General features: G+C 34.8%; 1 protein-coding gene across 1 annotated transcript; it reads left to right on the top strand.

Annotated features, from left to right (window-relative positions):
- The first annotated feature begins 534 nt into the window (after positions 1–534).
- Positions 535–24,888, top strand: LOC116114397 (importin beta-like SAD2 homolog). Its single transcript, XM_031400537.1, has 21 exons — positions 535–745; positions 1,428–1,600; positions 1,695–1,865; positions 2,428–2,538; positions 2,645–2,722; positions 3,048–3,244; positions 3,327–3,387; positions 3,734–3,808; positions 3,949–4,026; positions 4,173–4,235; positions 4,316–4,399; positions 4,482–4,660; positions 5,298–5,337; positions 5,434–5,577; positions 5,774–5,893; positions 5,988–6,203; positions 20,628–20,804; positions 21,094–21,769; positions 23,333–23,541; positions 23,763–23,898; positions 24,607–24,888. Exons 1-21 carry the CDS (start codon positions 607–609, stop codon positions 24,798–24,800), a joined length of 3,321 nt encoding a protein of 1,106 aa, XP_031256397.1. The 5' UTR covers positions 535–606; the 3' UTR covers positions 24,801–24,888.

Genomic DNA, 24,888 nt, shown 5'->3' with positions numbered 1-24,888 from the left:
GTGGCATGCTTAGTGGCTAACACATTTTTTGGCAGTAACGTACCTGCGCGTAAGTCGTTGATCTTCTTCCACATGTACCTTTTTTTCATTATCTTTGATCGATTCTTGTGTGTGCATTTTCTTAACTATCTTGATGATGATCTTTTGGGTAGTTGTATATTTATTTTGTTTGCACCATGTCAAGTAAATGGCGATTTCAGCAAAATAATCAAAGATGCTACTTTGTTCTGGAACCGCCGTAATAAAAGCCGTAAACTTTGAATTGAAAGATTTTGGAAGAGTTTCTGCTAGATCACTAGATAACATAAAAGGTTTAAACCAATGGATCGACTGAGGGAATGTGGCTCAAATGGTAGAGCGGTCGCTTTGCATGCGAGAGGCACCGTGTTCGATCCCCCGCATCTCCAATTTTTCTTTTTCCTTGTTGTTGCACCAGAACCGACATGTCGTCCGTTTTTTATCACACTAATGTGTTTTTACAGCTACTAAAGACGACAGATAAAATATTCATCTTTTCCCGCCCAATATATTTGGCACCACCTGACTCTACAAATTATTAGGGTTCTTCTTTTACCAAAATAACATAAACCAGAACCCAATCTCACCATGGACGTCAATCAAGTGGCTCAGCTACTAAACGACACACTTAGTGTCGATGTCAACGTCGTTCGCTCAGCAACTGATGCCCTTGACCGTCTCTCTTTCTTCCCTCGCTTTCCTTCCGCGCTACTCTCCATTGCCAGTGGTAATTTCTCTTGTTTTCTTAAAGTTTCCGCTTTAGAGTTCCATTCAATTTTTTTTCCTTGGTAATCTTGGAAAACTCTGCTTAATTAAGCTCAATTATGACTGTGTTAAACTGTTTTTATCGAATTCTGAGCTCACTCTAGTACTAGCGCGTAATACTAGTAGTAGATAAATATAAACAAATTAAAAATATTGGAATTGTTGAGAAATAATTATCATGTGATCTTCTCCATTGCCACAGGTAATCTCTTTTTGTTTCCTCAACAGTTTCCACTTTACAGCTCCATTCCTTTTGTTTTTCTGTTAATAATCATGACAAACTCAGTTTAAATAAGCTCAGTAATGACTGTGTTAAGTTCGTTTTTAGTGAATTTTGAGGTCACTAGTACAAGCCCGTAAAATGATTGTTGGATAAACAAAAAAAAACAAAAAAAGGGCAATACTAAAAAATAGTCACACTTGAGTTATTATGCAGTGTTTGGTGGCATCTGATTTTTTTGAGATTTGTTACTTAAACCAAACTTAATTTTCTGAAGGAAATGACCTCTTTCAGACAGCTTTAATTTTGTTAGCAATTTATTCTGAACAATCTATTTGATTTTTGTTTGAAGGTGCACACACACACACACACATTGAGAATGTTGTTGTGAGAATTTGATGTTATTGCAACTTTTAAACCATAGGAGGTCAGAATCAAGGGCAAAAAATTGCTGCAGCCGCATACTTGAAGAACTTTACAAGGCGAAACATTGAGAGCAATGTTTCATTCTCAAATATCAGTAAAGAATTCAAGGACCAGCTTATGCAAGCGATGCTTCAAGCTGAGCCTACAGTTCTGAAAGTTTTAATTGAAGCAGTATGCATATGATACTATCTCTGTGCTTGGAATTTTAAAACTTGTTTTTGCAGTTGTTAGTTGATGTATGAAAGGATTTTTGTCTTGTTGGTAGTTTCGGGTTATTGTTAGTGTGGAGTTCATGAAGCAGAATTCTTGGCCTGAACTTGTTCCTGATCTGCGGACAGCTATTCAAAATAGTAACCTAATTAACAATGGTGCAAGTTGTGGATGGAATACTGTTAATGCGCTCATGGTTCTTCATGCACTTGTTAGACCTTTCCAGGTATTTCTTATGTTTCTATGTATTATTTGACTTGCCCATAGTTGTTTACAATTTTGTTTCCATCTGTTGTGGAGAATTATGTAGAATCCCTTAACTAGTGTGGAGTCATTTGTGAAGGGAAACATGATACAATTGATAAGTTCATGGAAAATTTATATGTAATCACTAGCTATATGTGATGATGATAGACATGTATATCTTGATAAATAACTCCAAATTCATTTCTCTTGCCATATATCTCTCCGATTTGATGGATTCTGCTGCAAACATCATGCCAATCAATTTTCCTTAATCAGGTTAGCTTTTTAAGGTGTTTATTTGTGTTATTATTTTTCTAACTTCTGTGAATTTGCTTTCCTTTAGCTAAGTATGGTGTGAATATTTGTATTGCTTTTTATCTCTATAAATTTTTATCTGAGATAATATTATCTGTAGACTCTCAATTGTGAGTCATCATTTGTATGTGATCCAAAAGGTGGTCCTTTTAAACTTCTATATGTAAAAACCAATCATCTGGTCTTCCTTTCACTTTGTGGCTTCTAATTAGAAGTGTTCTTGACAGTACTTTTTGAATCCTAAAGTTGCCAAGGAGCCAGTACCACCGCAACTCGAGCTAATTGCCAAGGAGATTATTGTGCCCATGCTAGCAATATTCCCTCGTTTTCTTGAAAAGGTTGTTTTCTTCCCTTTTCTTTAGCCCTCTCTTCCTCATCTTCACTTACCACCTTTTGATGAACCTCCATGGACCATAGTAATGAATTTTAAGGTGTGTGAAACAGGTGTTTGCTCCCAGTGGTAGAACAGAACTGGAATCAGAAAAGATCCTTCTCATTGTATGCAAATGCATATATTTTTCAGTAAGTGCTTTTGAAGAAAGCTCGCATGGTACCCATATTATGTAGGATCAGGCATAACCTTTTAATGGACAGCAGGGGTTTTTACTTTTCTTCATTATTTAATGGGTTTCGTATAAATGCAGAACCAAAGATTCTTATCAGTTATTATACTTATACGGAGCCAAAATTTATAGATTTGATGGTCATTATGCATATTCTGTATTGTTATCCCATAATAATTGGTGTACACCTGAAGTTATCACTGACCTTCTTTGTTTCTCTTGCATATTCATTGGATTTTTCTTTTGCTTCTGGCGTTTCTTTTGAATTGTGATATCTTTTATAGGTTAGGTCGTACATGCCATCTGCTCTGGCTCCTCACGTGCCTTCATTTTGTCGTAATCTGATTGCGATTCTGGGTACTTTGAGTTTTGATGACAGTCTTACTCCAGGAGATGATTACTTGCTAAGGTTGAAAACCGGAAAGAGGAGTTTGCTGATTTTCTGTGCTTTGGTTACCCGGCATCGGAAGTATTCTGATAAGTACTACCCTGATTTGCCATTTAATTATGTTATATTAAACCATTAGTGGTTAGTCTTCATTTTAGTTGCCATATCATTTCAGGTTAATGCCAGACATCACAAACTGTGTTTTACAGATAGTCAAATACAGCACAAAAATCAGTGTAAGTTTTTCTTTTAATTTATTTATTCTCAATTACTTCACAGTTGGCATGTACTTTTGACTGTATGCAATATGTGTTATGAAGAAGGGACTCTGTTGACTGTCTGAAAATGTTACCATTCATTACCTATTAGATCGCAAAACTTCATTTTTGAGTGTGCTACCCCCTTTTTTCTTTTAAAAGAGAAAGAAATCTATAATTTTCTTCAATATTGGTGCTTTCATTTGATTCTGTATACTGTGACGAATAAATCAAGTTTTACTTTATTAATGGCTTATTGTCCTTGTCGCTTTCTTGTGTTGCTTTGTTGGATTTAAGAATTTGAATAATGATTTTCATTGTGCAGAAGCTTGATTTCCTGCAAGAGAGGATCATATCATTAGCTTTTGATGTGATTTCACACATTCTGGAGACAGGCCCCGTAATTTCTTCTACATTTGTTGGTTTACTATTCAATTATACAATAAGTGGTTTCTCTTGACAAGATCTTACTAATTATCTGGTTTGGATGAGGACCATTGCATTTCTACAATTTTGAAGTTTTCAGTTCATTTGAAACAGGGATGGAGATTAGTTTCACCCCATTTTTCATTTTTGTTGGACAATGCAATCTTCCCAGCATTGGTACTAAATGAGAAGGTATGACATCTCATGGTTAAAAGAGAGAAACAATATGATATCTGGATAGGAAAAAACATGTTCACTATCATTTGAAAATATCTTTGTTAAAGTTTGAAGTTGACTGATAGTAATTATCTAGTTCTTATGGCTGTGATTGTGAGCAGGATATTTCAGAATGGGAAGAAGATGCAGATGAGTACATACGGAAAAATCTTCCATCTGAACTTGTATGAGAATATATGATCTTTGGGACTTAATTATTATTCTAATTATTATCGTCATTGATCTTTTCTCACTTTGTTGTCAGGAAGAAATTTCCGGATGGAGGGAAGATTTATTTACAGCCAGAAAAAGTGCTATAAACTTACTGGGTGTTATTTCAATGTCAAAGGTTTTATTTGATTGTCCTTAATGAAAGTCTGAGCTATGTGTTTCAATAAAATTGCTGTTCAATTTCCCTTTAATGCCTTCAGGGACCTCCAATTGGAGCTTCTGCTAATGGTTCTTTGGCTCTATCCAAGCGTAAGAAAAGTGAAAAGAGTAGGAGAAATAATCTGCATCGTTCTATGGGGGAGTTGCTGGTGCTTCCATATCTGTCAAAGTTTCCCGTTCCATGTGATGGAAATGCCTCTGATTCTAGAATTCTGAAGGAGTAAGTTCGCTAGCATGTCTCATATATATTATAATGGTCCATATTTTGTTTCAATGCCCCATTTTTTAACTTAAGCTCCTGCAAGTTATCCTAAATCATATCACTAAAAACTGTATGTAACATAAACACAACTACTAGGTTTTGGTTGCAATAGCGTGTGGTTTTGTTTTCTCTTGTTCTTTGTCATTTTCATATGTAGTCATTTCAAAGTTCAAGCTCTCTTATTTTGATTTTTTTTTTTTTTAAAGTGATGAAGTATTTTGGTCATGTTTATTGAACAAAGTTTGAGCAAATTGTTTTGTGGCTGTCTGGTATTCAAATAAATAAGAATAGAAGAAAAAGTGATGAAATCAAATAAATGAGGATCTTAGTTTTATGAAATCTTAGCCATGGCAGGTGTATTTCTCTTTTTCCTTGTTCTTTTTGTGGTTCTGGTAATTCTTTTCTCTGTTAATATGCTTTGTATTCCTTCTTTTCATTCATTCTCATCATGATGTTCCCATAATCATCATTTTCTTCTATGGAGATGCCTAATCACTTCTAACCTAAATGCCTATCAGTTTCTTTTTTGAAATTTCTTTAGTATCTTTTGTGCTTTTTTATTTATCTTATTCTGTTGGTATGTCAATTATGGCAGTTATTTTGCAGTTCTGATGGCTTATGGTGGCCTGCAAGATGTAAGGAAATCTGTTTCTATTGTTCAACCATTGGTGAAGTGTGGTTTAGTGAGAATTTACAAATGAGGATTTTCAATTGTGATATCACATTTACAGTTCCTAAGGGAGCAGAAACCTGAATTCACAACAAATCTGGTTCATAATCGGGTGCTACCATTGTATGCTATGTCTGTGTGCCTGCCGTACTTGGTTGCCTCAGCGAACTGGGTCCTTGGAGAGCTAGGGTCTTGTCTGCCAGAAGTAAGACAGTTTACTGCTTTTGAGCTTTTCTTTTCTCATTTCATTTGTGCAAAAGCATTGTTTTTTTAAGCATTCATTTAATTTCACGTTTGTTTAATATTTCGATACACTTTCATAAGTGCTGATATTCATTTCTAATTTTCTGATTTATCATAATCTTCATCATTATACTCTGACTTTTCAGTCTTGCTTTCAGGATATGAGTGCTGATATATATTCCTCATTGCTTAAGGCATTGACAATGCCAGATAAGGGGGACACTTCATTTTATCCTGTGCGGGTTTCTGCAGCTGGGGCAATCATTGGGATACTTGAAGTAAGTGTCCAAATCAACATTTTGGATTGCTTAATCAGGAATTTGTGCTTCTGGTTATTCACCTGGCTTCTATGTTATTTTTTTTTTGCTTCAGAATGACTACCTGCCACCTGAGTGGTATCCACTTCTTCAAGTTGTAGTTGGAAGTATTGGTAATGAAGATGAAGAGAATTCCATTTTATTTGAGCTTCTCAGTTCTGTGGTGGGGGCTGCAAATGAAAATGTTATAGATCATATTCCTTTTATCATTTCATCGTTGGTTGGTGCAATCTCAAAGCACATACATCCTAATTCAGAGCCATGGCCACAAGTATGTGAAGATTCCTGTGCCTAGGCTGTTTAGTTAATCATTTCAAATAAAGTGTTCCTGAAAACAGAAAAGGAGGAGGAACAAGAAAGAAAAACTGTTGTAACATTTAAAAAGAGCATTTGAGAATTTTGTCTATTATGATTGTTATTACTGTGGCAAATTTCAAATGATGAAGGTTGTTGCATTCTTATTAGGTTGTTGAGCGGGGCTTTGCGGCATTAGCACTAATGGCTCAGTCTTGGGAGAACTTCATGCCTGAAGAAATTGAGATGAAGCTTGGCCCATTAAGAATCGTTCTCTTGCATGTAAACCCTAAAATGAACTCTCTTTTGACTTGGAAATTCGACATAACAACAAGAGGCCACCTCTTTATTTCCTCCGACAAATACAGATAAGATAAGCAGACATTGCTCATTAAATGTACACGATATTTTCTTATTGATTCATACCTACCGTGCATGTCTAATAATTAGCTCACTGTTATGTAAACCAATTACGTAATCTTTGTCGAGAAATCTCAGAACGGGTGGACTGTGATACGATAATTAAGCGGACTTGCTTTTGATCCTGGTCATCAAGCCATGTTTTGTGTGAAGAATCACACTGGCTGCAGGAATCACAGGGCAAGTTTTATCAACTTGGACTGAGTAATTATACAAAATAGTTGCGGCAACAGCTTTCATTAGGGTAAAAGCCATGTTCTTCCCTAGACAAATCCTGGGTCCTGCGCTGAAAGCAAAGAACTTGTTTGATGGCTCATGTTTAATCTCTCCTTTCTCACTTATCCATCTCTCTGGCTTGAACTCTTGACAATCCTCTCCCCAAACCCACGTCATCCTCGCCATCGCATACGAAGACATCTGCACTTTCGTCTGCGGTTTGATCCGGTGCCCACTTGGAAGAATATCATGTTCTAAAGCTATCCTCTCCTGAAATGGAGCCGGTGGATACAGCCTTAATGTTTCGTATAAAGTTGCTTGCATGTAAACCAGTTTCCGCACCTCTTCTATGCTTGAAATCTCCCACTTTGAGCCTTCTTTTGCCGTCAGTTTTTCCTCCATTTCTTCTCTGATTTTGTTTTCGACATCAGGGTTCTCCGAAAGCAGCCAGAAGAACCAAGTTAGCGTTGCACTCGTTGTGTCTTGTGCAGCGAAAATGAAGCCCAGGACGTTGTCTCTTATGTTCTCTTCCGGGTGTAATACGGAGCCGAACACTTCATGTTCAGTCAAAAAACACTGCAGGAAATCGAATTTTTCTTCGTCCTTGTTGGTTTTAAGCTCCTCTCGCTTCATTGATACGTATTTTGTTACAATTTCACGTAGGGTGTCTCTTGCTGCATTCAGTTTCTTCTCTTTCCCAATCCCCACCCAGCTCAGCTTCCATAAACTTTCCGGCATGAAATGCCTGTAAAATATGGCTTCACACATGTCATCCATGGCTTTAAAGAAAGGATGTTGAGGGAACTCAACAGAGAGCGTCTTGGGGTTGAATCCTGTAGACATTATGCACGCAAAATCATACAAATTTCTCTTGAACAAATCTTCCAAATCCACCACAATCTCTTGTTTCGAGACGTGCTCGAGCACTGGGATCAACCCTTTTTTTATATTCACAGGGATGACCTTGGCCATGAACTGATGAGTCTGCGGATGCATAAAGTAATTATGAATGAGTTTCCTGTAAGTCTTCCAGTCCTCTAAGTCCAAAGTGAAGAGCGAAACCCCGAGAGCATCAAACAGTTGTTGAAACGCCGGGCCTTTGGGGTAATTCCAGAAGTTTTTGCTCATCACATGGTGGACATTTCCAGGATTTGTCGTTGCCACCATGTCCATTTTCGAACTGTGCACTGAAATTGTACCCAGCTGGCTTCTCTCCAGAAGCTCAGTGAACTTTTCAGGAAGATTATGGAGATTGAGAAGAAAAGTAAGGGACATTCCAACAAATGACCAGTTGGCAAGAAGCAAAAGGAAGAGGATGAAGCAAAGAGTTGATAAAATGAGTTCAGGGTAGTACATTGACAAGGTTGGGAATTCCATTTTTGCAAAATTGGAATGGTTTGAAAAGTTGTAGTTTGTGGTATGTTTGTGAGGGTGGTGGCTGCTTTTAAAAAGGAATTTTTGGGGACAGCTGAACAAACAACCTTAAATTTAGGACTTAATTAGGCAGTGAATAGAAAAATCAAAGGCCCTTCCATTTAAGCAACCATATACTGTATATATATATATATATATATTAGCTCATAATCCAATCTATCCCATTTGCGAACTAACTAATTGCAAACTTTTATGTTGGGGATGTGAGAGAAAAAATATGAGATTGGATGGTAAATGTAATATTACCCAATATATATACGAATATAAGCAAGGACGTAGCCACATTGGAAATATGGGTTCAATTGAACCCACTCAAAATTAAAAAAAATAAAAAAATAAAAAAATGAGAGCTACCATCTTATAGTATTTATAATTTTGATCACATTTAAATTATATTAAAACCACTCAAACTTTATATTTTATAAGTATATAAGCAGGGATGTAATGTGCGCGATATGACAGATGTGGTGGTGGGCCGTGCGGTGTCTAAATATTCAAAGCCCGTTGTGTCGTGAGCTGTGTCATGCCAAGGCCCGCAAAAATTCATGCCCTCTCATGCCATGTTGACCTACAAAATCTGAAGGCCCATGGCACGGCCCACTATATATCGTGCCGTGTCTTGGGTCGTGTCGTGGGTTGTGCGTGGGCTAGCCCACATGCTTTATAAAAATATTTAATTTTAATATTTATAAATTATGGTAATTTTGATTTAAAATTATGGTAATTTTGATTTATAATTAATAATTATTATAAAAATATTTTATATTTTATATTTAATGATGTTTTGTATTTATATTAATTAAAAAAATATATAATCACTATGAAATATAATAAAATAATGAGTCATTGAAATATTAATTGAATTTCAACACTTTTTATTATTTATAAGTTATAATTATAAATTACAAATATAAACCTAAAAATTAGGATTAAGAATTATTATCCATCTTTATTTCCATTCATTTTTAAATTCTTAAAATCTCCAAAAACACATTTTTTTATTTTTTATTTTTCTCGTGTTGTGTCGTGCTGGCTCACGTGCCTTTTTTAAGCCCTCAACATGGCCCGCATATTTTCATGCCATGGGCCGACACAGCCCACCGTCGGCTCTACCCAGGTACCTTGTAAAATTTTAATTACCCCCTATTAATTTAAAAAATGACAAATAAACCTTAAAATTTTTTAAAAATACACCCCTGAAAAATTAAGAAAACGAGCATTTAGCGGTTTTCTATTTTCATTACTCATTCATTTGTATCCAATTAATTTTACATCAAAGTATAGTTGTGGAATTAATTTTGGGAATTAAATTTTAGTGAACTTTATTATCCAAAAATAAAAATATTATATAATATTATAATTACTAGAGTGAAAATGAAGGTTTTAAATTTGCCCATAAGTTAATTAAACCCCCACACTTTAATAATGTTCCTCAATTGATCATATATAATTACTAATTTACTATATATTTGCTTAGAACTTTATAATTGAAGTAAATATTATTCAATCAAATATACTATTTTATTCAAAAATAATTCTTTTAATTGGATCTTAATTCCAATTATACACTTAATTAATCAAATAATTAATGAATCTAATATATTTTGATTTTCTTAAGTCTTAATCACATGCCCTCAAAATGTTAACATTATAATATCTTTTTTTTTTTAATAGAGAAATAAAATATAATTACTAATAATTAAATTATTTCAAAAAAAAATTCATACACAATTAATAGGTGGTTGAGATTTTTGTATTTTAATAAATAAATGACTAATCACTTATCTTTGATACTCGTTGAACTTCAATTCATACAATCATACTTATGAATTAATAAAAAAAATTATATAATATTAAAATTACTAGAGTGAAAATGAGGTTTTTGAATTTGCTCATAAGTTAAATTAAAATTAATTATGACAAAAGAATCAAATCAAATCAAATATTAATATTAATATGATTTATGAATCTTTAATTAAATAATTAGTATGACTCTAAGTTTATTTTATGCCATTAATTTTAGTTTGATTACAAAACATTTACCCTTCTTAATATGTTAATGTTATAATTAATTAAATATCTAATAATTTAATTAAGTAATGTACTAATTTTCATCAATTTATCATATATAATTATTTTTCTTAATATATAATTAATTTATCATGTACTAATGTCACTAATTTAAGTTTGATTACAAAACACTTACCTTTCTTAATATATCATGAGTTGTCATACTATAATATTATAATTAATTAAAATTTTAATCATATAATTAAGTAATGTACTAATATTCATCAATTTATCATATATAATTACTTATTCACTATAGATATATTTAGAACTCGATAATTGAACTAAATATTATTCACTCAAATCCACTATTTTATTCAAAAATAATTATTTTAATAGAATTAAAACACTTTTGTTTTGATCCTAATTCCAATTATACACTTAATTAATCAAATAATTAATTAACATTATAATATATATTTAAAATATAAAATATAAAATATAAAATTTATTATTTACTATTATTAAATATAATTCACCTAGCCTCACCCGGCCATGTGTCTACTGTCTTCACTCTTCTTGCATTTTAAATTTTTGTGCAAAATTACAAAAAACCCTCATACTTTACTGGTATATATTCTGATTTAGTTCCAGTTCCAAGACAGGTTCCACTCTAGGTACCTAACCTCGACCAATCCCAGGTTGCTGGTTCGGTTCCGATTCCTGCTCATACAAGAACCAGAATCGGACCTGCACATTGTCGTTTCCAAAAAAATTGGAACTAGAACCTATGTTGTGAAGGTTGGTTTGGGTTCTACTCAGAACAGTTACCCATGCTCATCCCTAGTTTGGTTGGTTGCTTATCTTGTGGTTTTTCCATTTCCATAAATGAATATGAACAGTCGAATCTTCTAATTTTCTGTGTATAATTAAATTAATTAAATTTTTGAAAGTTAATTATTATAATTAATCAAGTATTTAACATCAAACCCACTTGCCATAAATAAATTCATTTCAATTTAATGCACATGGAGTCATGGACAGTCTCAACGTCAGGCCTCTTTTCTTGTTCGGCTTTAAAAGTTTCAAGTCTTCATCTTATCAACAAAAATTTCCCGATTAAAATATTGTTCATTATATAAATTAAAATTAATATATACAACTATACATTACATAATTGATTGGTTTATATTTACAATCCTTAATTAATTAATTTGAATATTCGTCAAGCAATTTTCCAATGTGTGGGGTGTTTCACACAAAACTTTAAAACTATAAATTTTTCTTCGAGATTTTAGAAATAATGAAAATTTTATTACCTTTAGTAAGTCGATAATGAACTGGTAAATTTTACTATATGATGAGTTGATAATTATTTAACTAATTATCTCTCTACCGTTTATTTTAACATAAAAAATAAATAGGTTTTTGTTATTTAGTTATACTTAACCAACATTCGAGATTTATTTCATAATAGATAATATTCTTAAAACTAATCTAATAATTTTTTGTAAATCTAACTCGCTTGTCACACAAATAATAAAATTGTGCCGTCTAATATCTTGAACAATAATGTTACATGTAAAAGAAGAATTATGACCAAACCCGATTTTTACTTTATCTGTTAACGGCTATAGGTTGGGATCTTAACTTTATAATTATAACGAAAATTTTGACTCAAATTATTGACAAACAGATATGCAAAACTCATTTTCAAGTCCAGCAATTTCTTCATCCACCCTTCATATAAATTTAATGCATATTAAACAATGGACAAAACCAAGCCTCATTTTCTGTTCGGCTTTAAATGTTTTAGCCATGGACATGCAAACTCTTCTTCTGTAACCAGGTCTTTCTATCTTGGTCAAGAAAGAGACTTTGAAGTTTGAATATAACCATATACTATACCATAAATACAATAATTTGCACCAAATTTTTAATTATTTTAAAAGTTGTATCGATTTAATTGTATTGATGTTTGATTTTGACACCAACGACTCGCACGTGTAAAGTACTAAGCTGTTCTTAAAAATTACACGTGAATGATTATGATAAGATACCAAGACTGAATAATAAATAAGATATATGATTTTTAAAGTGGTTCGGATGCCTAAAAAAAATCCTACATTCACTATTTCTTTTATATATGAGAGATTATAAGAGGTTGCGTAGAGCGAACAACGAGCTTATATAGGTACAATAAGAAAAATGCTATATCCACCGAAAAAATGCATTGAAACACGTGGAGGCTGCCGCGTTGGACGATTGAATACTGACATAAATGGACGGCCGTCCAACGATTTCGGACGGCCGTCCATATATCCTGGACGATCGTTCAAAGTGGAATGGATGACCGTCCATAAAAAATTGTTTTATTTAAAAAAAAAAAACAATGGACGCCCGCCCATATTTTTATGGACAGGCGTCCAGTTAATATAGACGACCGTCCATATTTTATGGACGGGCATCCAGTTAATATGGACGACCGTTTATGGACGACCATCCATAAAGATGGACGCCCGTCCATAAACTTTGGACGGGCGTCCATTGTTTTTTTTTTAAAACAAAACAATTTGGACGTACCCCACTTCTTCTTCTTCTTCATGGCCTTCCATGGCTTCTTCATTGACTCCCTCCATCAAATCTTTTTCATCTTTCTTTCCCATTTCGTGATCATCAATAGTTACAGTCGTCTATCATGATGGAACTATCTTTTTCATTGTGGGACTGCACATCGTCACAAGACAAACCCAGAAGTTTCACCCCTCTCTTTTCAAACTCCGGAATGTATTGGGCCATTTTAGAAAGTTCAGTTGTACACACAGGTGTGAAATCACTTGCATGCATGGAAATTTTATGCAATCAACATCAAGAGAACACCAAATGAAACCAATATTAAAAGCAAAACAGAAGGTAACCAACCGGGGTGAGAGAAGAGAAGGACCCAGCCATTGCCAACGTAGTCATGGATCTTCATCTTTCCTTGGGTGGTTTCGACATCAACGTTGGGACAGTAAGAAAGTCTCTCACCACCATGAAGATTCTGAAGGGATGAGCTTCTTCCTTTGCTGAGTTTCCATGAAAGTATTCTGTAATCTCCTTCACTAAAGACAGAGCAACACTTTCTTGGGCTTGAATCCTTATAATCTCCTCCTCGACCATTCTAATAAACCTATTAATTGACTCTGAAAATTTATTCCTACTTTCATCCAACCCCTGTGTTTCAATTAATCGCACAACCTCGCTGATGTTTGCGAGGCCTTTAGAAATCTTGGACACATCACTGCTGAGCACGTCAGAATCCATGGCAGCAGATTTCTTCACAATGGTGAGCTCTGAACTTAAACCAGATACAACTTGCAAGCCTAGCTTCCTGCACTTGGCATCATCAGGATTTTGGCTAATACCTGAAAGACGAGCACCTTCAGTTCTTATAATTTCTTGTACAACAAAATGCAGTAGGCTAGTTATTCCATCGGCACCCTTAACATCAACAAGCTTGAGGAGTGTGTCAAGCTTAAAGGCATGAGCATCACCACAGTTTGTCCCAACATTCATGCGGTTCCTAGTCTTAAGTGCAGCCTCTAGAAGCTTCAAAAACATTATGCTATTTCTCAATTCCTCACAGGCAGCCTGAACAGAAGAAAAAAGAAAACAATGAGACTTTGCCAACCATATAAGCAACAATATAATTTGCTGCAACTTCAGCTTTCCTTTGAAGTGGTCTGATGGTGGAGAGATTACGAGGATTTAAAAGAAGTGAAGAGTCTGTGCATGCAGAGAACATGGCATGCTTAGTGCTGGACGTAACGAGCAGGAATGGGTCGAGCAGATAAGCTGGACGTCGTGTGAGTTTCAGAGGCTAAATATTAGCTTGAAAAAAAAAAAAATGCCGCTGTTGATAAACTAAGGAGTCAACTTGAAGCTTTTTAATTAGAGAAGGGACACCCGTCCAAAAATAAAGGACGGTCGTCCATCCCATATGGATGGGCGTCCATTACATACGGACGGTCGTCCTTACACAATAGACGGTCGTTCATTCATTGTGGACGGGCGTCCATTCCAGATTTTTTTAAAAATTTTATATTTTTTATTTCGTTTACTAATGGACGGGCGTCCTTTAAATAAGGACGTCCGTCCGTAGTAAATGGACTCCCGTCCATATAATATGGACGGGAGTCCATGTTAGTGAACGGCCGTCCATACGTTACGGACGACCGTTCATTAGAAAAAATTTAATAACGTAAAATGCATTGATTGGTCTGAGTCAGTATACACGTAAGCCGGTACAAAATTTCGGTGTAAAAACGTCGGTGTATGCAGTATTGTTGGGTACAATAATTGAGTATTCAAAGATAATATCAAGTCAGTCTCTTTCTCGTAGGTTATCTTTGCTCTGAAAATGAAGATTATAATCAGAATGAAGGTTCAGGATCATAATCCTCAAAATAAAGATTACTTTTCTTAATATATAGTTAATTTATCATGTACGAATGTCGCTAATTTAAGTTTGATTACAAAATACTTACCTTTTTTTTAATATACCATGAGTTGTCATACTATAATATTATAATTAATTAAATTTTTAATCATATAATTAAGTAATGTACTAATATTCATCAATTTATCATATATAATTACTCATGCACTATAGATATATTTAGAACTATGTAATTGAACTAAATATTATTCACTCAAATCTACTATTTTATTCAAAAATAATTATTTTAATAGAATTAAAACACTTTTATTTTGACCATAATTCCAATTATACACTTAATTAATCAAATAATTAATTAACATTATAATATATATTTAAAATATAAAATATANGCACAACCTCGCTGATGTTTGCGAGGCCTCTAGAAAGCTTGGACACATCACTGCTGAGCACGTCAGAATCCATGGCAGCAGATTTCTTCACAATGGTGAGCTCTGAACTTAAACCAGATACAACTTGCAAGCCTAGCTTCCTGCACTTGGCATCATCAGGATTTTGGCTAGTACCTGAAAGACGAGCACCTTCAGTTCTTATAATTTCTTGTACAACAAAATGCAGTGGGCTAGTTTTTCCATCGGCACCCTTAACATCAACAAGCTTAAGGAGTGTGTCAAGCTTAAAGGCATGAGTATCACCATAGTTTGTCCCAACATTCATGCGGTTCCTAGTCTTAAGTACAGCCTCTAGAAGCTTCAGAAACATTATGCTATTTCTCAATTCCTCACAGGCAGCCTGAACAGAAGAAAAAAGAAGACAATGAGACTTGGCCAACCATATAAGCAACAATATAATTTGCTGCAACTTCAGCTTTCCTTCGAAGTGGTCTGATGGTGGAGAGATTACGAGGATTTAAAAGAAGTGAAGAGTCTGTGCATGCAGAGAACATGGCATGCTTAGTGCTGGACGTGACAAGCAGGAATGGGTCGAGCAGATAAGCTGGACGTCGTGTGAGTTTCAGAGGCTAAATATCAGCTTGAAAAAAAAAAAAAAATGCTGCTGTTGATAAACTAAGGAGTCAATTTGAAGCTTTTTAATTAGAGAAGGGACGCCCGTCCAAAAATAAAGGACGGCTGTCCATCCCATATGGACAGGCGTCCATTACATACGGACTGTCGTCCTTACACAATGGACGGTCGTTCATTCATTGTGGACGGACGTCCATTCCAAATTTTTTTAAAAATTTTATATTTTTTATTTCATTTACCAATGGACGGGCATCCTTTAAATAAGGACGCCCGTCCATAGTAAATGGACTCCCGTCCATACGTTATGGACGACCGTTCATTAGAAAAAAGTTAATAACGTAAAATGCATTGATTGGTCTGAGTCAGTATACACGTAAGCCGGTACAAAATTTTGGTGTAAAAATGTCGGTGTCTGTAGTATTGTTGGGTACAATAATTGAGTATTCAAAGATAATATCAAGTCAGTCTCTTTCTCGTGGGTTATCTTTGCTCTGAAAATGAAGATTATAATCAGAATAAAGGTTCAGGATCAGAATCCCGAAAATAAAGATTACTTTTCTTAATATATAATTAATTTATCATGTACGAATGTCGCTAATTTAAGTTTGATTACAAAATACTTACCTTTTTTTTAATATACCATGAGTTGTCATACTATAATATTATAATTAATTAAATTTTTAATCATATAATTAAGTAATGTACTAATATTCATCAATTTATCATATATAATTACTCATGCACTATAGATATATTTAGAACTATGTAATTGAACTAAATATTATTCACTCAAATCTACTATTTTATTCAAAAATAATTATTTTAATAGAATTAAAACACTTTTAATTTGACCATAATTCCAATTATACACTTAATTAATCAAATAATTAATTAACATTTTAATATATATTTAAAATATAAAATATAAAATATATTATTTACTATTATTAAATATAATTCACCCAACCTCACCCGCCCACGTGTCTGTTGTCTTCACTCTTCTTGCATTTTAAATTTTTGTGCAAAATTACAATAAACCCTCATACTTTACTGATATATATTGTGATTTAGTTCTAGTTCCCAGACAGGTTCCACTCTAGGTACCTAACCTCGACCAATCCCAGGTTGCTGGTTCGGTTCCGATTCCTGCTCATGTAAGAACCAGAATCGAACCTACCCATTGTCGGTTCCAAAAAAATGGAACTAGAACCTATCTTGTGAAGGTCGGTTTCAGTTCTACTCAGAGCAGTTACCCATGCTCATCCCTAGTTTGGTTGGTTGGTTGGTTGGTTGTCTTATTGTTTTCTATTTCCATAAATGAATATGAACAGTCGAATCTTCTAATTATCTGTGTATAATTAAATTAATTAAATTTTTGAAAGTTAATTATTATAATTAATCAAGTATTTAACATCAAACCCACTTGCCATATATAAATTCATTTCAATTTAATTCANGATTTTTCTTTTGCTTCTGGCGTTTCTTTTTAATTGTGATTTCTTTTATAGGTTAGGTCGTACATGCCATCTGCTCTGGCTCCTCACGTGCCTTCATTTTGTCGTAATCTGATTGCGATTCTGGGTACTTTGAGTTTTGATGACAGTCTTACTCCAGGAGATGATTACTTGCTAAGGTTGAAAACCGGAAAGAGGAGTTTGCTGATTTTCTGTGCTTTGGTTACCCGGCATCGGAAGTATTCTGATAAGTACTACCCTGATTTGCCATTTAATTATGTTATATTAAACCATTAGTGGTTAGTCTTCATTTTAGTTGCCATATCATTTCAGGTTAATGCCAGACATCACAAACTGTGTTTTACAGATAGTCAAATACAGCACAAAAATCAGTGTAAGTTTTTCTTTTAATTTATTTATTCTCAATTACTTCACAGTTGGCATGTACTTTTGACTGTATGCAATATGTGTTATGAAGAAGGGACTCTGTTGACTGTCTGAAAATGTTACCATTCATTACCTATTAGATCGCAAAACTTCATTTTTGAGTGTGCTACCCCCTTTTTTCTTTTAAAAGAGAAAGAAATCTATAATTTTCTTCAATATTGGTGCTTTCATTTGATTCTGTATACTGTGACGAATAAATCAAGTTTTACTTTATTAATGGCTTATTGTCCTTGTCGCTTTCTTGTGTTGCTTTGTTGGATTTAAGAATTTGAATAATGATTTTCATTGTGCAGAAGCTTGATTTCCTGCAAGAGAGGATCATATCATTAGCTTTTGATGTGATTTCACACATTCTGGAGACAGGCCCCGTAATTTCTTCTACATTTGTTGGTTTACTATTCAATTATACAATAAGTGGTTTCTCTTGACAAGATCTTACTAATTATCTGGTTTGGATGAGGACCATTGCATTTCTACAATTTTGAAGTTTTCAGTTCATTTGAAACAGGGATGGAGATTAGTTTCACCCCATTTTTCATTTTTGTTGGACAATGCAATCTTCCCAGCATTGGTACTAAATGAGAAGGTATGACATCTCATGGTTAAAAGAGAGAAACAATATGATATCTGGATAGGAAAAAACATGTTCACTATCATTTGAAAATATCTTTGTTAAAGTTTGAAGTTGACTGATAGTAATTATCTAGTTCTTATGGCTGTGATTGTGAGCAGGATATTTCAGAATGGGAAGAAGATGCAGATGAGTACATACGGAAAAATCTTCCATCTGAACTTGTATGAGAATATATGATCTTTGGGACTTAATTATTATTCTAATTATTATCGTCATTGATCTTTTCTCACTTTGTTGTCAGGAAGAAATTTCCGGATGGAGGGAAGATTTATTTACAGCCAGAAAAAGTGCTATAAACTTACTGGGTGTTATTTCAATGTCAAAGGTTTTATTTGATTGTCCTTAATGAAAGTCTGAGCTATGTGTTTCAATAAAATTGCTGTTCAATTTCCCTTTAATGCCTTCAGGGACCTCCAATTGGAGCTTCTGCTAATGGTTCTTTGGCTCTATCCAAGCGTAAGAAAAGTGAAAAGAGTAGGAGAAATAATCTGCATCGTTCTATGGGGGAGTTGCTGGTGCTTCCATATCTGTCAAAGTTTCCCGTTCCATGTGATGGAAATGCCTCTGATTCTAGAATTCTGAAGGAGTAAGTTCGCTAGCATGTCTCATATATATTATAATGGTCCATATTTTGTTTCAATGCCCCATTTTTTAACTTAAGCTCCTGCAAGTTATCCTAAATCATATCACTAAAAACTGTATGTAACATAAACACAACTACTAGGTTTTGGTTGCAATAGCGTGTGGTTTTGTTTTCTCTTGTTCTTTGTCATTTTCATATGTAGTCATTTCAAAGTTCAAGCTCTCTTATTTTGATTTTTTTTTTTTTTAAATTGATGAAGTATTTTGGTCATGTTTATTGAACAAAGTTTGAGCAAATTGTTTTGTGGCTGTCTGGTATTCAAATAAATAAGAATAGAAGAAAAGGTGATGAAATCAAATAAATGAGGATCTTCGTTTTATGAAATCTTAGCCATGGCAGGTGTATTTCTCTTTTTCCTTGTTCTTTTTGTGGTTCTGGTAATTCTTTTCTCTGTTAATATGCTTTGTATTCCTTCTTTTCATTCATTCTCATCATGATGTTCCCATAATCATCATTTTCTTCTATGGAGATGCCTAATCACTTCTAACCTAAATGCCTATCAGTTTCTTTTTTGAAATTTCTTTAGTATCTTTTGTGCTTTTTTATTTATCTTATTCTGTTGGTATGTCAATTATGGCAGTTATTTTGCAGTTCTGATGGCTTATGGTGGCCTGCAAGATGTAAGGAAATCTGTTTCTATTGTTCAACCATTGGTGAAGTGTGGTTTAGTGAGAATTTACAAATGAGGATTTTCAATTGTGATATCACATTTACAGTTCCTAAGGGAGCAGAAACCTGAATTCACAACAAATCTGGTTCGTAATCGGGTGCTACCATTGTATGCTATGTCTGTGTGCCTGCCGTACTTGGTTGCCTCAGCGAACTGGGTCCTTGGAGAGCTAGGGTCTTGTCTGCCAGAAGTAAGACAGTTTACTGCTTTTGAGCTTTTCTTTTCTCATTTCATTTGTGCAAAAGCATTGTTTTTTTAAGCATTCATTTAATTTCACGTTTGTTTAATATTTCGATACACTTTCATAAGTGCTGATATTCATTTCTAATTTTCTGATTTATCATAATCTTCATCATTATACTCTGACTTTTCAGTCTTGCTTTCAGGATATGAGTGCTGATATATATTCCTCATTGCTTAAGGCATTGACAATGCCAGATAAGGGGGACACTTCATTTTATCCTGTGCGGGTTTCTGCAGCTGGGGCAATCATTGGGATACTTGAAGTAAGTGTCCAAATCAACATTTTGGATTGCTTAATCAGGAATTTGTGCTTCTGGTTATTCACCTGGCTTCTATGTTATTTTTTTTTTGCTTCAGAATGACTACCTGCCACCTGAGTGGTATCCACTTCTTCAAGTTGTAGTTGGAAGTATTGGTAATGAAGATGAAGAGAATTCCATTTTATTTGAGCTTCTCAGTTCTGTGGTGGGGGCTGCAAATGAAAATGTTATAGATCATATTCCTTTTATCATTTCATCATTGGTTGGTGCAATCTCAAAGCATATACGTCCTAATTCAGAGCCATGGCCACAAGTATGTGAAGATTCCTGTGCCTAGGCTGTTTAGTTAATCATTTCAAATAAAGTGTTCCTGAAAACAGAAAAGGAGGAACAAGAATGAAAAACTGTTGTAACATTTAAAAAGAGCATTTGAGAATTTTGTCTATTATGATTGTTATTACTGTGGCAAATTTCAAATGATCAAGGATGTTGCATTCTTATTAGGTTGTTGAGCGGGGCTTTGCGGCATTAGCACTAATGGCTCAGTCTTGGGAGAACTTCATGCCTGAAGAGGTTGAGCAGAGCAAGTCAAGTGAAAAGTGGAAGTCTAGTCAAGCTGCCATTGCTAAAGCCTTGTCAGCACTCTTGCAACAGGCTTGGCTTGCATGCATTCATCCCTTGGTTAGTCTTAAGTTCCCTGTGATATATTAAAAACATGATTCTTTCTCTCAATGACCGACTTGGATCATATTTTTTGTTTTATTTATTTTTAAATAATATTCTACTTGAATATTTTCTTTTTTCTCATTCCAAAGGGGGAAATTTTTTTGTTTTGTTTGACTTAAAGATTTTTATTACTCTGAATCCGTTTAAGATCAGTTTCATAATCTACATAGTCTGTGGATTTAGCTTTGCATTTGTCAGAAATGTTTGCTCATTTAACATGTAAAGGATACATCACTAGGATCAGGAAGGTGAAGTTTCTACCCCTTTCTCGTGCATAGACGATTCTTCAACATTGCTACGGTCTATCATGCTCTCTGTCTCTGCAAGCAATGCCATTGGAGAGCTTAAATTATCAGAGTTATTATTAGTTTGGGCTGATATGATAGCGGACTGGCATGCTTGGGAAGAAACAGAGGATTTGTCTATATTTGACTGCATTAAGGAGGTCGTTAGTCTACACAGTACATACGGGCTCAAGAACTTTGTTGTCAGACAGATGCCATCCCCTCCTGCTCCACCTGTGCCCCAGCGGTCAATAATTGAAGGCATTTCTGCCTTTCTAAGTGAGGCCATTCTACAATATCCATCTGCAACCTGGAGGGCCTGCTCATGTGTGCATACACTGTTACTTGTTCCAAATTACTCCTCTGAAACAGAGAGTGTGAAGCAATCGTTGGCAGTTGTTTTCACCCGAGCAGCATTTTCTCATTTTAGAGCAATTCAAAGCAAGCCTTGCCCACTTTGGAAGCCTTTGGTGCTTGCTATATCATCATGCAACCTCTGTTGTCCTGATATCGTGGATGGAATTTTAAATAAGGATGAAGATGGAGGCTTCACAATCTGGGCATCTGCACTGGCTTCTTTCTGTAGTAGCAACTTTGAACCTAGTCTTTGCACAGAGTCTGAGATTAAGTTAGCTGGTTAGTTCCTTTCTTCCTGAATTTTGAATTACTTGGAGGAAAGCCGTCTCAATAGTGTAGCCACATCTTTGGATATGTACAGCTAGTTCTCTTTCTAGCATATTGCTTAATAATCCTTTCTTTTTTTCAAAAAATAATGTCGCCTATTTGTTGGTTGATGTGTGGCAAAATGTGGCTGAATGTTGTTTTTCATATAATTGATACTGTTTGACATTTAGATTTTTCTGATTGTTGATGTTTCACTGTTGTGTTAAATGGTACCTTGGGCCCCGAACTGACTGATCAGGAGCTTCACGGTTCAACATTTCTGCTGGGTGGGGATTTGACATATATAGTTGCTCCAGAACTGTTGTCATGTTCACAATACTGCTATTTGATTTGTGTTGTGTCATATATNGCGGACTGGCATGCTTGGGAAGAAACAGAGGATTTGTCTATATTTGACTGCATTAAGGAGGTCGTTAGTCTACACAGTACATACGGGCTCAAGAACTTTGTTGTCAGACAGATGCCATCCCCTCCTGCTCCACCTGTGCCCCAGCGGTCAATAATTGAAGGCATTTCTGCCTTTCTAAGTGAGGCCATTCTACAATATCCATCTGCAACCTGGAGGGCCTGCTCATGTGTGCATACACTGTTACTTGTTCCAAATTACTCCTCTGAAACAGAGTGTGTGAAGCAATCGTTGGCAGTTGTTTTCACCCGAGCAGCATTTTCTCATTTTAGAGCAATTCAAAGCAAGCCTTGCCCACTTTGGAAGCCTTTGGTGCTTGCTATATCATCATGCTACCTCTGTTGTCCTGATATCGTGGATGGAATTTTAAATAAGGATGAAGATGGAGGCTTCACAATCTGGGCATCTGCATTGGCTTCTGTCTGTAGTAGCACCTTTGAACCTGGTCTTTGCACAGAGTCTGAGATTAAGTTAGCTGGTTAGTTCCTTTCTTCCTGAATTTTGAATTACTTGGAGGAAAGCCGTCTCAATATTGTAGCCACATCTTTGGATATGTACAGCTAGTTCTCTCTCTAGCATATTGCTTAATAAGCCTTTCTTTTTTTCAAAAAATAATGTCTCCTATTTGTTGGTTGATGTGGGCAAAATGTGGCTGAACATTGTTTTTCATATAATTGATACTGTTTGACATTTAGATTTTTCTGATTGTTGATGTTTCACTGTTGTGTTAAATGGTACCTTGGGCCCCTAACTGACTGATCAGGAGCTTCACGGTTCAACATTTCTTCTGGGTGGGGATTTGACATATATAGTTGCTCCAGAACTGTTGTCATGTTCACAATACTGCTGTTTGATTTGTGTTGTGTCATATATATAGCACTTCTAGGACTCCTCAAATGGCAACCAAAAATTTTAGTCCTTGTGATTTCACTTTTTTTGTATGGGTAGATGGCTATTCAATAACATTATATTAATACTCCAACCTTTCCAGGGTTGAAAGCTGAATGTCAACTTTGGTTGACAGTCTTTTTCTCTCTTATCTTCTTTCACTGCTCTCTTTCCTGAATTATTTCAGTATAAGGGCCTATCTAATGGCTGTTAATTTGCAGTATTAACACTGGCCAAAGTGGTTGAACGGCTTCTAGGATTAGGGAATCCAGGGGGCAATTTGTTACAGGATTGCTATGCTTCACTAATGGAGGCATCTGTGCGGCTGAAAGAAGTACAGGAAGAAACAGAAAATGATGAAGAAGATGACGAGGCTGAAGATGAAGATGAAGATGAAGATGATGATGAGGAAAGCCAAGATGATGATGAGGTTTGACTTTCAAAATATCTTGTACTGTTCTAAATTCCAAGGGATGCTATCATTTACTGTTTGCCCATTATTCTTTAGTTGAGGCTTAAAAATAAATTGGCAAATAAAGCTGAAGTTAGATGTATATGGGAGATTAGGTTTTTATGTTTGAAGTACATTAATTCTTGTCCCATGTAGTCAATATCTGGAAGGTAAACATTGTGTTTGGTTTTGTTGATTAGGATTCTGAAGGTGATGAATGCGAAGAAACTGAAGAAGAGTTTCTGGAAAGGTATGCTCAAGCAGCTGTTGACTTGGAAAATAATACACTTGTTGAAGAAGGAGACGTAGAAGATCAAGAATATGACATTGATTTGGGTAAGCCTCTTAATTCATTGTTTTACGAGAAAATTGATGAAAAATCTTTTGCAGGCTATTTGATGGTTGAAATTAATATATTTGTGCTTGAAGCTAATGTATATAACTAAGTTATATTGCAAATTGAGAAAATTGGGCGTTGATCTTTTCGAAGTTTTTTGACAGGGATTTTAGCTCAATGTTCACTTCTGAAATTTCCTTTTTGTGCATAAAGCATGGATTTGTGCCTCATCAGACAAGAGTTTGACACATTAACTTTTCAGATATAATCCTCTTAGCTAAACTCTATTAGGTAGTATCGTATTTTAGGAAACTCAGCCTAGCAGCTAAGAGAGATAGTTTATTCGTTTCAAGTTTCAATATATGTAATACTTAAGACATGATTCACATCTTTGCATTTTCAAGAGAGGAAACCAACCCGCCATAACATTAGCAGCCAGTGCGGTTGATCAGATCCACGGATTCTATGAATATAACCATAAGAATACAATATCATTTTTCATATACTGTTGTGTTTATATGTGCATACTTAAGTGCATCCATGTGTAAAAGCATGTGAAAACAATCACACCAAGGATAGATCATACATATAGATGTTGCTGCATATATAGGCCAAGGGCTATGAACTAATGTACTTTATGCAGGGCCTCTTATATGCAAAACAGTTGTGAATTATTTACTTATCTGCTATTCTGATTGTGATTATAGGTTCTTTAGAAGAGGTTGACCAACTGAATGTCGTGGCATCATTGATAGAGAGATACCACAATGTTCTCATGCAAGGACAGGCATTGCTATCACAGGAGCTAATTTCAAAATTCCGGAATGCCTTCCCTCAGTACAATTTTTTTTCCAGTTATCAAAGTGAGATGGGGGATTTTGTAAAAATTTTCCAGGGCTGACTGTTAGATGCCCAAATACTCTTCTCATTATTTAAATTGGCTTGTTTTTATATTATTTTTTGTGTGAGTGTTATTCACAAAAAAATAT

This window comes from Pistacia vera, unplaced genomic scaffold (assembly GCF_008641045.1).
Source record: "Pistacia vera cultivar Batoury unplaced genomic scaffold, PisVer_v2 Contig71, whole genome shotgun sequence".
NCBI classification, from domain to species: Eukaryota; Viridiplantae; Streptophyta; class Magnoliopsida; order Sapindales; family Anacardiaceae; genus Pistacia; species Pistacia vera.
This window is presented reverse-complemented; position numbering and strand designations above follow the sequence as displayed.